The following is a 15,943-nucleotide window of genomic DNA, read 5'->3' as shown; positions in this document are numbered from 1 at the left end:
AGATGATGGTTTTCTCCGAGCATGCTGTGATGCTGCTCGGGAATGCTGCATCAGCAACAGTTTGAAAAGAGGTGTTGGCTGACTTCACATGTATCGGAGGAGGCATGTGTTAGTCTTCACCCTCCTGTTTTTGGGGGCATTACTAGTGATAGGGGGAGTCAAAATGAGTGGGTTAGGTAATTGGCCTTTCAAATTGTGGAGAAAATGTTATAAAAAGAAATAAATAAAAAGACAACCAATAATGACAAAAATTACATTTGACCTTTTTTCCACTTAATTTGAATACATTGAATCCACCACAGCGCTACTTACAGCTGTATATTTTTAGCGCAAAACTGCCAATAAGTTAATATTCTTTACTTTATACTCTAAGTTTTACCTTGATTTTATTCATTTTTAGTACAGGCTAAAAGTTTGGACGCACTTTCTCTTTTTTAATGCGTTTTCTTTATTTTATTTACATTGTAGATTCTCATTGAAGACATCAAAACTATGGATAAACACATGGAGTTTTGTACTTAACAAATATATATATATATATTCTAGTTTCTTCAAAATAGCCACCCTTTGCTCTGATTACTGCTTTGCACCTTCTTGGCATTCTCTCAATGAGCTCCAAGAGGTGGTCACCTGAAATGGTCTTGAAAGAGTTCCCAGAGGTGTTTAGCACTTGTTGCCCCTTTGCCTTCACTCTGTGGTCCAGCTCACCCCAAACCATCTGGATTGGGTTCAGGTCCGGTGACTGTGGAGGTTCAGCTCATTTTTTGTTAAGTACTTAAAACTCCACATGTGTTCATTCATAGTTTTGAATCTGCAATGTAAATAGTCATGAAAATAAAGAGAACACATTGAATGAGAAGGTGTGTCCAAACTTTTGACTTGTACTGTGAATTACAAATTCTCTATGCTTTGTTGTTTGCCCACTGCAGCAAGAAAACAAGCAAGTTTTAGTGAAATACCTGATTCAGTAGAAACTGCAAAACAATATTTCTGCTGCTCAAATGCTCTGCATAATTTTGTAATGAATTTTCTAACATCTGCATCTGTCATATTGTCTCATATTCGACTCCAACGTTTGCCATTCTGTGCAGGAACATAAAAGAAACAGAAACAGAACCACATTTTCCCCAGCAGGTTTGACCTCATGTTTGACCTCTTTCTCATGTTTCAGTGCTGCATGACAGCGACGTGCTGTTTACCTGTATCTTTTTGAAACAGACAAAAGCATAGAAAAAGTTACTGAAAGAAAAAAACATTCTGATGAGCCTTAATGCTGGAATGCCAGTCATTTCAGTGTTTTATTCTTTTTCTTAACTTTTGTTCCAATTTAGTCATTTCCAATTCAATCCCAGTGGGAGGGTGAGTGCTTGCATGTTCTTCCTTAGAGTCACGAGAACCCAGACATTCTTCCAGCAGCTTGAACTGCTGGTAAGGCACCATTATTGGACAGCTGAATACACTTGTAAGAGAAAAATACCTGTCAGTTCTGTTACGTTAGTTAACAGACGCCTGCACCTGCTGTTGTCATGCTGAGTAAAGGGGAGAAGGACCCCCTATAGACCATCCTAAACAGCAGGAGGGAGGGAGGCCAGGTAGGATCTCTGGGACTCCCAGGCATGACGGACTGTGACATTACTAGGAACTGAACCTGAAATATGCTGATAGAGCTAATAAACAGTTGTACCACAAAGTTAATTACTTACATTTCATCTTAGTGAGGAATGGACAGGAGCCATTTATTCATTTAATTTACTTTTCTTTAGTGAAATAAATTGTTTATCTATACAAAGTTTCTTACTAAAATAGAATACAACCAAACCAATGCACATGTTGTAACAAAATGACATAGTGCTAAATGAAAATGTACCTAACTTCATTAATAATCAAGAGATATTTTATTTATAGTATGTCTTATCATTAAAGCCAACTTGAGATAATAATTTACCGTTTTATGTTGTTAGCTCACATACCTGGTCATATTAACCCTTGTGTGTTCATATTTTTGTTACTCATTTATTTTGTTACTTGTATTTAATTCAGCAAAATTAAGCAATTTTACATTAAAATGCTTTACACATGCTTGCTTCACCTAAATTGCAAGCAATATAAACAGCTTACATGGTTAATATTTGCCCTTTACCTTTCTTATGTTACATTTCTGTGTAGCACAAAAAGTGCTACACATTTTATTAGTTTTTTAATAAAATGTAAAAGAAAATTAATTTAACTCAAGATATGAGTAGAACATTTGTTTAGTTTCAAATTTACAAATGAAGCAATGTTTATTAGCCTTTGGCCAAACATACTGTATGTAATATAAATATGTGTGTGTGGGGGGGGGGGGGTGTACAGTGTGTCTTTATCGAAAATGAGTTTGAGCTAGAAAAAATATTTTTTTAGTATCATTTGATGAAAAAGGAAAACGGGTCCCACAGACCCGAACACCACACAAGGGTTAAGCATGGCTAATCATATATAAGTTGAATTATTGTTTTACTGTAATTATTGGATCACAATGTAATATTTTACCATGGCTGTAAATACTCTAAACAAGTTGCTTAATGTGTGTTTCAATCTCTTACATTTTTCAGTGGATAAAGTATCAGAGCAGGTCTACTGTTTGTTTAGATAACTGATGGTCTATCAGTCCTCTCATTTTGAAATCAGTTTTGTCCAGGCAATCCAGAGCTGTATAACTCCATTAAACTGGAGAGCAGGTATAAAAATAGACTAATCTAATAGGCCTGCTCTCCAGCTGCCATCATGGTATCTCTGATGCCTGCTGCTGTTTTAATCACTGAAAGAAGACTTCACTTCAAATTTCTTTCCTCCATGTAGTTTATACACATTATAGATAAAATTCCAAAAGCGCATTTAAATATTTGTCCAGGTTTTTTTAATAATTACATTTTTGAACCTGCAGACACAGGTGTAGATATATATTGCATGTCATTGTTACTAACTGACATACTGGATAATGTACTGTGCCAAAGTATTAGGCACATTAATTAAATAACATATCATCCAGAAATGTTTCTTTGAACTAATGCCATTTTTTCTTTCCCATAATCCTTCATATAATGTAAATGTTTGAGAAAGAACCTGCATACTTATTACACTACATTATATTTAGTGGACGCTTTTATCCAACGCGCCTTACAAATAACTTATACTTAACTTATGATATACAGGGGTTGGACAATGAAACTGAAACACCTGGTTTTAGAGCACAATAATGTATTTTCCCGACAGACAGTTCTGGTGGAAACAGGGGAGTTGAGGTGCACATTTTATGTCTTTTGGATACAATCCGGGTTAGCACCCAGACTTCCCTTTCAGACAGCTTCCTCTTACAGCATCCACAGTTAATCCTGTTGGATGTGGTTGGTACTTCTTGGTGGTATGCTGACATCACCCTGGATACCGTGGCTCTTGATACATCACAAAGACTTGCTGTCTTGGTCACAGATGCGCCAGCAAGACGTGCACCAGCAGTTTGTCCTCTTTTGAACTCTGGTATGTCATGTTGTGTGCATTGGAATATTTTGAGCAAAACTGTGCTCTTAATCTGCTAATTGAACCTTCACACTCTGCTCTTACAGGTGCAATGTGCAATTAATGAAGTTTGGCCACCAGGCTGCTCCAATTTAGCCATGAAACCTCCCACACTAAAATGACAGGTGTTTGAGTTTCATTGTCCAACCCCTGTATGTCCTGTATAAGTAATAAATGAGATAAAACTGAAACTGAAAATAAATAGATTTTATATGAGAAATTTTCATTTCAATAACTGCTGATCTAGTAACGAGGCTTTATATAAAAGGGAAGAGTCAAAAATACAGCTAATTTGTTCGTACCAGAGGAATGTCAATCACAAACAATGAAAAGATACACTTTGTATATCGGACGGAACCAGAACAATACTCGGCAGGGATGCAGTGCAAATAATCATTTTTATTCATATCATATTCATCATCAAACACAACCATTTGGCAAAAACTTTTCTCTCACAGCAGCATTTAAATTATTTACAGTTGTGGTCAAAAGTTTACATACACTTGTAAAAAAACAATGTTATGGCTGTCTTGAGTTTTCAATAAGTTCTACAACTCTTATTTTTCTGTGATAGAGTGATCGGAACACATACATGTTTGTCACAAAAAAACAGTCATAAAATTTGGTTCTTTCATAAATTTATTATGGGTCTGCTGAAAATGTCACCAAATCTGCTGGGTCAAAAATATACATACAGCAACAAAATTTGTCAATTTTGGTGATGTAGCGAGTTGTGTCAATCAAATTAGCTTCATGTCATGGCCTCTTCACTTCTTGTAAGTGATTCTGATTGACTACAGCTGTTGACTTCTCATGAGCCCATTTAAATAGGGCTCATTTGACCCAGTGATTAGACTCAGCTACAAAAGCTACAATGGGAAAGTCAAAGGAACTCAGTGTGGATCTGAAAAAGCGAATTATTGACTTGAACAAGTCAGGGAAGTCACTTGGAGCCATTTCAAAGCAGCTACAGGTCCCAAGAGCAACTGTGCAGACAATTATACGCAAGTATAAAGTGCATGGAACAGTTGTGTCACTGCCACGATCAGGAAGAAAACGCAAGCTATCACATGCTGCCGAGAGGAGATTGGTCAGGATGGTCAAGAGTCAACCAAGAATCACCAAGAAGCAGGTCTGCAAGGATTTGGAAGCTGATGGAACACAGGTGTCAGTCTCCACAGTCAAGCGTGTTTTACATCGCCATGGACTGAGAGGCTGCCGTGCAAGAAAGAAGCCCTTGCTCCAGAAAAGGCACCTTAAGACTCGGCTGAAGTTTGCTGCTGATCACATGGACAAAGATAAAACCTTCTGGAGGAAAGTTCTCTGGTCAGACGAAACAAAAATTGAGCTGTTTGGCCACAACACCCAGCAATATGTTTGGAGGAGAAAAGGTGAGGCCTTTAATCCCAGGAACACCATGCCTACTGTCAAGCATGGTGGTGGTAGTATTATGCTCTGGGGATGTTTTGCTGCCAGTGGAACTGGTTCTTTGCAGAAAGTAAATGGGATAATGAAGAAGGAGGATTACCTCCAAATTCTGCAGGAAAACTTAAAACCATCAGCCCGAAGGTTGGGTCTTGGGCGCAGTTGGGTGTTCCAACAAGACAATGACCCAAAACACACATCAAAAGTGGTAAAGGAATGGCTAAACCAGGCTAGAATTAAGGTTTTAGAATGGCCTTCCCAAAGTCCTGACTTAAACCCCATTGAGAACATGTGGACAGTGCTAAAGAAACGGGTTCATGCAAGAAAACCATCACATTTAGCTGAACTGCACCAATTCTGTCAAGAAGAGTGGTCAAACATTCGACCTGAAGCTTGCCAGGAGCTTGTGGATGGCTACCAAAAGCGCCTAGTTGCCGTGAAAATGGCCAAGGGACATGTAACCAAATACTAATGTTGCTGTATGTATATTTTTGACCCAGCAGATTTGGTGACATTTTCAGCAGACCCATAATAAATTTATGAAAGAACCAAATTTTATGACTGTTTTTTGTGACAAACATGTATGTGTTCCGATCACTCTATCACAGAAAAATAAGAGTTGTAGAACTTATTGAAAACTCAAGACAGCCATAACATTATGTTTTTTTACAAGTGTATGTAAACTTTTGACCACAACTGTACATCATTGTTTACTCCCTATCTGGTGTACTGTAGACTTGACCTAATGAAAGTGAATTCATCTAATTCATATTAATCTTAACTTAATTTAATCCATTTATTTATATATTCCAGGCTGTAAAACATATATTTGCTATTGGATATTATTAATGTCAGAACACTGATCTAAAATGCTCTAAAAATATGACCCTTAATAAAAAGAAATTACCCTAAATGGTAAACTTTAACCAACGCAGGTTCTTTTCAAAGTCATGTGATGGACTATTTTTCACCATTGTCATTCTTCACTGGTTGTAAAGAGATGGAATGTTGAAGCACACTTGGTTATGATTCCCTCTGAAACGTCTCTGCTGTTTCTTCACTCACATATTCTCCCTCCCTTGGAGATACACGAGGGCCCAATTACCGAGTTCACTCGAGCCAGACGCTTCTTGGTCCCAGAGGGCATCTTCTGAAGCAGCCATGTTGTGTGTGTTTTTTGGTGGCAGTACAGTGTGTGTTGGCCCAGCTGAGGCTGAAGAGTCTTGTGAGGACAGCCCTCGTCTCCCAGGCTGCCGCCACACTCATTACTGAACATTATCCACTTCACTCCTCTCTCTGGGTCATCGGCCAGAGATAACATACGCAGCCTCCATCAAACTACAGCCAGAGAGATCCCCATGCAGATAACCAGATCCTTTTTATGGCAATACGCTCTTCTCTGAAGTTTCACTTTTTATTCCATGGAGAGGCAGTGACAGTGTAGAATAACTGATAATGTTAAAATGGTACAATCCTTAAATCCTGCTCATAAACAAGCACATTATTTCTGTCTTAGCTTCATTAAAATACACATAACATGAAATTTTAAAATGTACCATACATTTCAAGCATGGGACCAAATAACACCTGAAACACTTCCTTGTTTGGTATCCTCTGTGCCCAAATATTATTATTTAAATATTGTGAGAAAAGCAATATTGCAGTATGTAATGCTGCATGTAATGGCTTATCATGTGTTATTTTTTATTCACATTTTATGCATGCAGTTGTGTTTAATACTATAATATATTGAGTCATAACCTTATGATTTAATGAAAGTAAATGAGTCATATCGTCAAGTGTCTCACTGGAAACATTGCTTGCAGATCACATAGTGGTTAAGACTAGGTTTAGTCTGCTTGACATGATATAAGACCATTACAATGACCTACCGTCTATGAAAATCTGACTCCTGTGCCTTTAAAGGTCACCTTCCGTCGTTTTTTCTTTCATTTTAAAATGTCTAGTTGTGGTCTCTAGTATGAATGAATGACATGTGAGCCGTTTTTGTAAAAAAAAAGTGCTCAGGTGTCTCTGTATAGCTCTTTTTTAATGGACTGTTTTAGGGGTGTGTCCAAAATGACCGGATTCCAGCTTTGCTCATGAATATTCATACATGCAAACAGAATGCAAATATCTCTCCTCTGATTGGCTAGGAGCACTGCGACGCCCCTCCACCGCTCTGCCGCTCACTGCCTCCCACCTCCTAACTGATGAGCGGTGATGTTGCGTCGCTTCAGCTCCACCTCTGGGAGTTTCTCGAGCCAAGGTGGGCTGGTCTGTGAGTTTCTGCCTACGTAGGCAGAAAGATAATTCAAAATTCACCCGTTTTTCGGAGGGGGGGAGGGGGGATTTCTTTGCTTAGCTCCTGCAGACAATGGGGGCTGCAAAACAGTTTAATGTGCAGGTGTACACATTCAACTCGGAGAGACCTACTGTATTCCACAAAAAACAAGAAAAATCGGATTTTCGCGGAAGGTGACCTTTAATTTACCTTAGCATTATTCTGCTTTAACACATTCGCTTAAACTTAAGAAAGTCTTGTTACAGTACAGTAGGTTACAGTTACAGTAGGTGATCGATTGGATCAGGTGTGTTAGAGCACAACGCACTGCAGCAGCAGGATTGCCACTAGAGGGATTAAATTCCCATATACACAATGTACCAGATCCATACTACCATCTATAAGCCAAGGACACTTTCAGTTTGTTTTGTACTTTGTCTTCTCATTCACTAAAGCGCTGATAGGAGAGCTTTTGATCAATGACAGAGACAGGAAATTTCCTCATGTATTTGTTTGTGTTGGTTCAATCAGCACTAACAGCAGGATTTGTAAATATCGATCAGGATGATGAATGGCAGTGCTGAGTCCATGAATTTGCTAATGTGCGGAAGAGAAGCAGTGCAGTGATTAATATTCCTGGACTGTCGGATAATGTCTCGGGAATACTTGTGGAATGTGGGTTAATCACTGTCAAAGCTAAAAACAGCTTGTGCAGGTTGTGCTTGTTTTCACACTACACTTTCGGTGCCTTGTGGGACAACCTGACCTGCTTCTGAGTAAAGCACTGATGGAATTCCCTGAAATTTAAAAGCAACTGTTTGTTTATGCTGACTTAAATTCAGCAAATGTACTAATGATACTAATGGCTCGATTAAACTGTTTTGATTTCGATTGAAATTAGAGGTCAGTTTGTATGCAATTATCAGTCAATCATTATTGTTGCGGGAGACACACAGAAGAGGAGGCATGATGCAGTTCAGCTCAACCATCGTTAATGAGTAAGCAGCTAAGCTGTTCATGAAAAATGCAAACAAAAAACAAAGATACTAGTAACGAACAAACAGATCACACAAACAGATTGTAGAAGTAACTAAATGGGGGACGAACAATGGTAAACCAGAACATAGGGCTGGACGATATGTCCAAAATTGATCTTACAATATATTTTTAATTTCAGTCGATGCCATACAATAATAAAACCAAAGCTGCCAAGAACTTCCACAAACTTAAGAATAATTCATTTGCCAGTTTATATAATTTATACCAGAGATGACAGAGATCACATAAGGCAAATTTCTATGTTACATATAAATATGTTATAAAATACACTGCCTGGCCAAAAAAAAGTCCCCACCAAAAATAAAAAAGGTCACACACTCTAATATTTTGTTGGGTGCCTTTAGCTTTGATTGCTGCACACATTCACTGTGGCATTGTTTTGATAAGCTTCTGCAATTTTACAAGATTTATTTATTCAATCCAGTGCTGCATAAATTTTTCACCAAGATCTTGCAGCATTGATGATGGTAGAGTCTTCTCCATCCAGCACATCCCAAAGATTCTCAATGAGATTAAGGTCTGGACTCTGTGGTGAACAATCCATGTGTGAAAATGATGATCTCATGCATCACAATTCCAGCCCCATGAATCCTGCCATTGTTATTTTGGAATATGTCCAATTAATCCATTGATGGAATAATCTGGTCTATATTCAGTATATTCAGGGAGTCAGCTGACCTCATTCTTTAAGCACATACTTTCACTGAATCTAGACCTGACCAACTGCAGCATCACCACATCATTTACTTAGTTAAATTCAGGCGGATACGTTTTTGGGGCCAGGCAGTGTATGTTTTGTCGCTTAATGTAAGACGAAATTCATACCATGGCATATCTAGCAGAAGCAGGATATCTGACTCCAATATTAAATCTACATTATTAATATTGTGTCATGTTTAATCATTTGTTCAGTATCTGATGCTTATAGCAGTTCAGCATATTAAATTGTTCCAACACTAGTAAAATACAGAAGTAGCCGCTCAGCAGTGTGGACTCTTGATTAAGTCAGAGTTTTTTTAATGAAATTTTTCACTTCAGAATGAAGGTTGTCCCTCATGCTTGCACTGCTCGTGAGTAGATAACACACTTTGTCAGTGCAGAGTGGTAGTAGTTTTCCTGTGGCTTTAATGGACTGTTGCATATCTGCATGCTGTATGCTGATGAGGCAGGGAAAATGCTGAATCTAGAGCTCTGCGCAGAGGAAGAGAGTGTAGAGACACAGTACTTGTGTGTGTGTGTGTGATTGTGGGGCTGTTAATTTGCCTTCTCCCGTGCGTTTTTAGAAGTGTCATTAAAATCCATACTCAATAAAGCACAGCAGTGCCGCCACTCCCCCGACCAGAGAAAAACTCATCCAAACTTTAAAGTGGCACAGGAGGTATGGTGGAGGGCCCTGAAGTGCTAATACGTTTCTGGGTGAGGTGGCTGCGTAATGGGCCGAATGAAGCACCTCTCAGGTAGGGGATGATTAATGGAGTAGTGCAATGTACTGCGGCCCTGTCACTGGGCCCTGGAGCTTTACAGGTGATAGAGAGGATATGGCCACAGTTTGTGCATAACGTCTGTCCCTACAGTGCTCTTTTCATCTCTCTCTCTCTCTCTCTCTCTCTCTCATAGTGGCTCCAGCTACTGTTCCACCTATGAAGCCCTGGGGAAGAGAGGTGGAAATTTTGGTGCTGGGGACAGTGATCTGTGCCTCAGTAGTCTTCCTTCTCCTGACAGGCATCATTTGCTACAAGGCTATTAAAAGGTAAGGCACTACTGATTTTCAAAGACGGCAAAACTTGATTTTCAAGTGGACATGAATATCCACATGGTCTTTTTTTACTTATTGTATAAGGCCATATTAAAGTTTTTAAATTCTACACAAATTCACACTACTTTTGCTAGATGCACTTTTAAGGTACTTTTTAAAGTAATTTTTGCACTGTAAGGCACATTTAAAATTCTTTAACTTTCCCAAAAAACGTCAGTTCGCCTTATAATCCTGTGTCAGGTAGTAAGGAGCAGTAAAGCCACTCCGCTGAAGTGCAGAGTCATACAGGAGTTTCAGTTTAGTTCTACAGCAGTATTAGCATTAGCCACTAACCGCTAAGTGCTAGGCCATTCAGAGGTGAGTATTATTGGCCTGTAGCCTGCTGCTAACCCTGGCTAGCAGTGATGAAGAGCATTAGCTTTACCTGCTAACCACGCTAATCGCTAGCTGATAATGCTAATGCTCTTTTTTGTGGAAATCTGGAAATCTAAGCTTATTGTAAATAAACAGAAGCGCTGTACTCACCGAAGTAAACAGTTTTTAGGAGTGAAATCTGTGTAAATTAGCATCCAGCGCTCGTTTGACTTGTCTGACTAAAATGTTATTTTTTTAACAATTATTTAATTTTGTTTACTTAATTTAGCTTAGCTTTACAGGTTTACAGACCTGCTGAATTAGAAGGAAAGAATGGCAACACCCCTGTTCCTTACCAATGTCGCATAAAATGTCACTTATAATTCAGTGCGCCTTATGGTACGAAAATATATCAGAAAATAGATAGTGCGTGATTATTGATAATGCGCCTTAAAATCCGGTGCGTCTTATAGTTTGAAAAATACAGTAAGCGTGTCGTGCACATATTATTGATAAAAAGAGTTACCCAGAACCCAGAAAAAAGTGTCAGATTGCAGTGCTAATAGGAGGGAATATAACAGTAACTGATATGGGTGATCTTTATTGAGCTACACATACTACACAAAAGTCACTGCTTTTGTCTTGGTAGACATAACCAACATAAGACGCAACAATTCTTCCTCTCCGTGGTTCATGTAGGTCTTGATACAATGATAAGGTCCCTTCTTCCTTACTTCTGGTTGCAACTCATTTTGGATAAATGTATATTACCAGCTACATGGGACAAAATACTACTGTTTTTTATTTAGTGTCCAAGTTGCATTGCTTAATTTATACAATTATTTATTTTTCATTCCTTCATATAAAACTGTTGTTTATTGTATGGTAAATGATGAGCTGTGTGTCAGTGTACTGTAGTGATAGCTCTTCATTTTGTCTTTCATCCTGTCACTTTCTGTTTCAAAAATGTCAAAAAGAAGTCAGCTGAAAAGCACAGCTTTAATACATGCTTCAGATTTGATTAATACATGAACAACTGGAGGGTCAGAAAAATTGCATCCAATTAACCATAGAAAATCACAATTTGTTCCAGAAATCACTTTTGGTTGCACATTAAAACGTGATGACAATGTTCCAGCTGCATCCTGTTGTTATCCGGATCGTGGCTTATCTGTCATTGTCTTTGACATCACCATCTGTCATCTGAGGGCATATCAAATTTCTCAGAATATTTCATGTAAGTGATAGTGAAGAACTCCTTCTGTTTATTTACTTATTTATTTATGGCCAATAGCACTTTGTATACTTTTGTTATACAAGTTATATTGGTGTAAAATATAGCATGCTGATGTTGTGTTTTTTTTTATCCTATACAAAAGTCCAGGGATGTTTGTGTGCTTTCGATAGCACTTCTATTGCGTTATGTGTTGTGGTCGGAGTTTTGTCTTTGTAGTCCTTTAGCTCCAAAATTGCTGGTACTCTTTGAGATGAAATGGAAGGCAGTGGCAACCCTGCATGGCGTGTCAACTCTGTGCTGCTCTTGAGCTTTGGTAGCAGTGACGCACTATCAGGGGAACAGCTGAGATGGCTGTCAAATCAGCAACAGACATGGAAATGGCCTCAGACAGTCCACACTCACAACACTCACACAAGCAGCTAAAAGCAAAGATGCTCCTTGTTCTTCTTCCTCTCAGCCCAGACTTTATTATCCCAGCTCTTGGATTAAGCAGAAAGCCTGATGAATTTATCGTGAAATGCTGCATTGTTTTTCTAAGGGATCATGACTCACAGTCTGTCTGGGCGAGGGCCAGCTAAAGCTCTGTGGAGCTAAATGCTAGCAAAGGCTTATAATCGCTTGTACTGTGCTGTATCAGAAGAGCGTCTAGTAGGGCTGTCCCTAACGATTATTTTTTAAACGATTATTCTAACGATTATTTTTTTCGATTAGTCGACTAATCTATTCATTGAGAAACATATTTAAATAATTATTTTACGTTTTAAAGCAAACGATAAATTACTATATTTATATATAATAATAACAACAACAACAACAACACAAGCCTACTAAACCAAACCCCACACTTATAATCACTTACATGTACAGCACGTTGTTTAGATCTATAACGCTAAAAATGGATAAGCTCCCATACACCACAACCGTGTGTTGCACTGTTTTCTGTGACCGCTAGATTTTGTGACCACTGGCAAGTAGTTCTCAGCAGACCGGTGCACTGGCCGATTCGAAACGTGTTCGTTTCTAATGTTTACCCCGACTGGCCAAAACGGTTCAGTTTAGGGCTGAGGGTAAGGTGTAGGTATAGAAAGCTTCCGTTTTGCCAATGAACGCTCATAACCGTGAGCACTGGTCACAAAATTCCGACGGTGACAGAAAACGGTGTGACACCGCAGCGCCGACGGCGCTAGCTAAAATAACTTAAGGCAGCTAGCTTAGCTAAACACCTGAACTTATGAATAATGCTACTGTTTCTGGAAACTGCGAAATGCCATGCACAAATATAAACCAAAAATGTATAATTTCTGCCTGTGGCAGGTTTAAAACCTTTGGTAGACAGCCTTAAGTCTTTTTAAGGACACCCGCGGAGACCCTGATGTAAACGGTAACTTACTGTGTGACCCTGTTGACATAGTGCTCCTGGATGTTTGCGCTTCAAGTGCTCCTTTTGCACGTATGGCAGAGGACCACATTGTTGCCCTGAAATGCTCCCAAACTTTAGATGCCCGCTGGCGTTTTTTTGTAGCTGGAGATTGCTCTCCGGAGTCCAAGCTCTCTAGAGCTTAGATTCTCTGCCCGAACCCGACATGACCCGAGGCCCGCCCGTAAATCCGACCCGGGCTCCAGAAAATAGTCCGAGATGTAGGCGTCTGTTTTTTAATTATATTTTTATTAAAAAAAAAAAATAACGAAAACTGAAAGTGAAACTAAACTAATTTATTTATAAGCGCTGTTTTCACTACCGCAGTTCTACAGCGGGGGTGTTGTGCCGATTCTGTCTGCGAAGCGGGAGTCAGATTCAGCAGAGAGTCGGATTCGGCACAAACGCGGCGGCACCTCGCGGTCCGCGGTGTCAGTTGTAAGCGCTCGCGCTAGCCGCAAAATACGGCAGAAAACACTGAGGGAGCTGCAGAATTATGAATGGGACTAGAATATGAGCACGAGGAGATCAAAGAGAACCTTCACCTGTGAGTAGAACAAGCAAATCTCTCTCTCTCTCTCTCTCTCTCTCTCTCTCTCTCTCTCTCTCTCTCTCGCACGTGAACTCCTCCGCGTTTGACTTGCAGAACTGTGTTTAGCTGTTCTTAAAAATCATTTTAATTAAATAATAGTTCTATGCTTCTATGTTACCGTGTTAATTAACATAATTCTGATCATATTTCGCTCATTAAAACAGCCCGAAAACAGCCAGTTGGAATTTTTGGGCCCGATCTAACCTCTAATACTCTCCACAGGCGCCGCCATGTTTACGACGCGCCGACGCACGTTATGCAAATCGATGTATTTTTGTAATCGATGACGTCGATTATGTCGATGCGTCGCCCCAGCCCTAGCGTCTAGTGGATTTTATTGCTTAAACAGGCCAAGAAGAACATACTTTAACAGAAAGCAGAAGGGGTGTAAGAAAATATCAATATATTAAAGTATTGCAATATTTTTGTTCGCAATACGGTATTAATGTTTAAAAAAAACAGTATTGATTGTTTAATTATTAGTTTGTAGTAGTTTGTAGATTGGTGTCATTGGTTTATCTTTCCGTTTTTTTTTTTTTGTTGTTTTTTTTGCACTATAAGGCGCATTTAAAATCCTCTTATTTCTTTAAAATCCTTTAAAAATTTTTGAAATCCTTTAATCCCAACACCCAGTGGCGAGACCTGCTGAATTAGAAGGAAAACATGGCGACACCCATGTTCCTTACTAGTGTCTCATAAAATGCGCCTTATAATCTGGTGCACCTTGTGTATAAAACAGACAAGAAAATAGATATTGATAGTGTGCATAATAATGTGGTGCGCTTTATAGTGCAAAAAATACGGTATTCAGATTTTATAATGTAATGTAAAAAGTGTATTTTTGTTAGTTTAACTAAAATATGTTTTAAAGAATCACTATATTTGACATTCTCTTACAGTATCACAATATATTTCATTATATTAATTTGTAACACCTGTATCATAATATGTATCATATAGCCAAGTTGCTAATGCTAATGCTAATGCTAGCACCCAGTGCTAATGCTAATGCTAACGGTGCTAATGCTAACGCTCTGCAAGAACTGTACACTGTTATAACTCCAGAACTCACACCCCGACGGACTGTTTATTGTTGCTGGTGATTTCAATCACAGTAATCTGAAGGCTCTGCTGCCCAGCTTTCACCAACATGTGGATTTTCCAACCCGTGGAGCTAACCTGCTCGATTGTGTGTATACTAACATTCCCGGTTCGTACAGAGCAGAGCCCCGCCCCCACTACGGCTACTCTGATCATATCACTGTCATGCTCATCCCAGCATACAGACAGCTCATCAGACGTGCCAAATCAGAGAAGAAGCAAGTTACAACCTGGCCTCCAGGAGCCATCTCTGCTCTTCAGGACTGTTTTGAGCACACTGACTGGGACATGTTCAGAGAAGCTGCTACTTCTGATGACTCCATCAACCTGGAGGAGTACACAGACTCAGTGACTGGCTACATCAGCAAGTGCATTGAGGATGTTACTGTCTCCAAAACCATCACATCCCGCCCCAACCAGAAGCCGTGGATGACTGCAGAGGTGCGTGTGCTGCTGAGATCCCGAGACAAGGCCTTTAAGTCAGGGGACAGGGCTGGCCTCCGAACAGCTAGAGCCAAGCTCTCCCGGGGGATCAGAGAGGCAAAGCGCACCTACTCAAAGAAAATCCACGCCCACTTCCAGGACACTACTGACACTCGGCGCATGTGGCAGGGCATCCAGACCATCACCAACTACAAGTCACCCTGCCCTGCTTGTAACAGTGATGCCTCCCTTCCAGATGCACTGAACTCCTTCTACGCAAGGTTCGAAGCACAGAACTACACGACAGCAAGGAAGACTACACCTCCTCCAAACGATCAGGTACTGTGCCTGTCCTCAGCTGATGTGCGGAAAACTCTACTCAGAGTCAACCCACGGAAAGCCCCAGGACCAGACAGCATTCCTGGCAGAGTGCTCAGAGGATGTGCAGAACAACTCACGGATGTTCTCACGGACATTTTCAACATCTCTCTGAGTACTGCAATCGTGCCGACGTGCTTCAAGACGACCACCATCGTCCCTGTGCCGAAGAAGTCTCAAGTGTCCTGCCTTAATGACTACCGTCCCATCGCACTTACTCCCATCATCATGAAGTGCTTTGAGAAGCTGGTCATGAGGCACATCAAAAACCAGCTCCCATCCTCACTGGACCCTCTGCAGTTTGCGTATCGTCCAAACAGATCAACAGACGATGCCATCTCTACTGCGCTCCACCTGGCTCT

General features: G+C 39.8%; 1 protein-coding gene across 1 annotated transcript in view; it reads left to right on the top strand.

Annotated features, from left to right (window-relative positions):
- The window catches only part of prima1 (proline rich membrane anchor 1), a 54,999-nt gene that overhangs the window by 18,692 nt on the left and 20,364 nt on the right, over nt 1-15,943 (top strand). Inside the window, exon 3 of the mRNA XM_007258203.4 lies at nt 9,941-10,073. Coding sequence (XP_007258265.1) covers nt 9,941-10,073 — 133 coding nt within the window. The remainder of the gene's footprint in view (nt 1-9,940; nt 10,074-15,943) is intronic.

This window comes from Astyanax mexicanus, chromosome 1, assembly GCF_023375975.1.
Source record: "Astyanax mexicanus isolate ESR-SI-001 chromosome 1, AstMex3_surface, whole genome shotgun sequence".
Taxonomy (NCBI): Eukaryota; Metazoa; Chordata; class Actinopteri; order Characiformes; family Acestrorhamphidae; genus Astyanax; species Astyanax mexicanus.
Note: the sequence above shows the minus strand (reverse complement) of the source record. Positions and strands in the feature narration are given on the sequence as shown.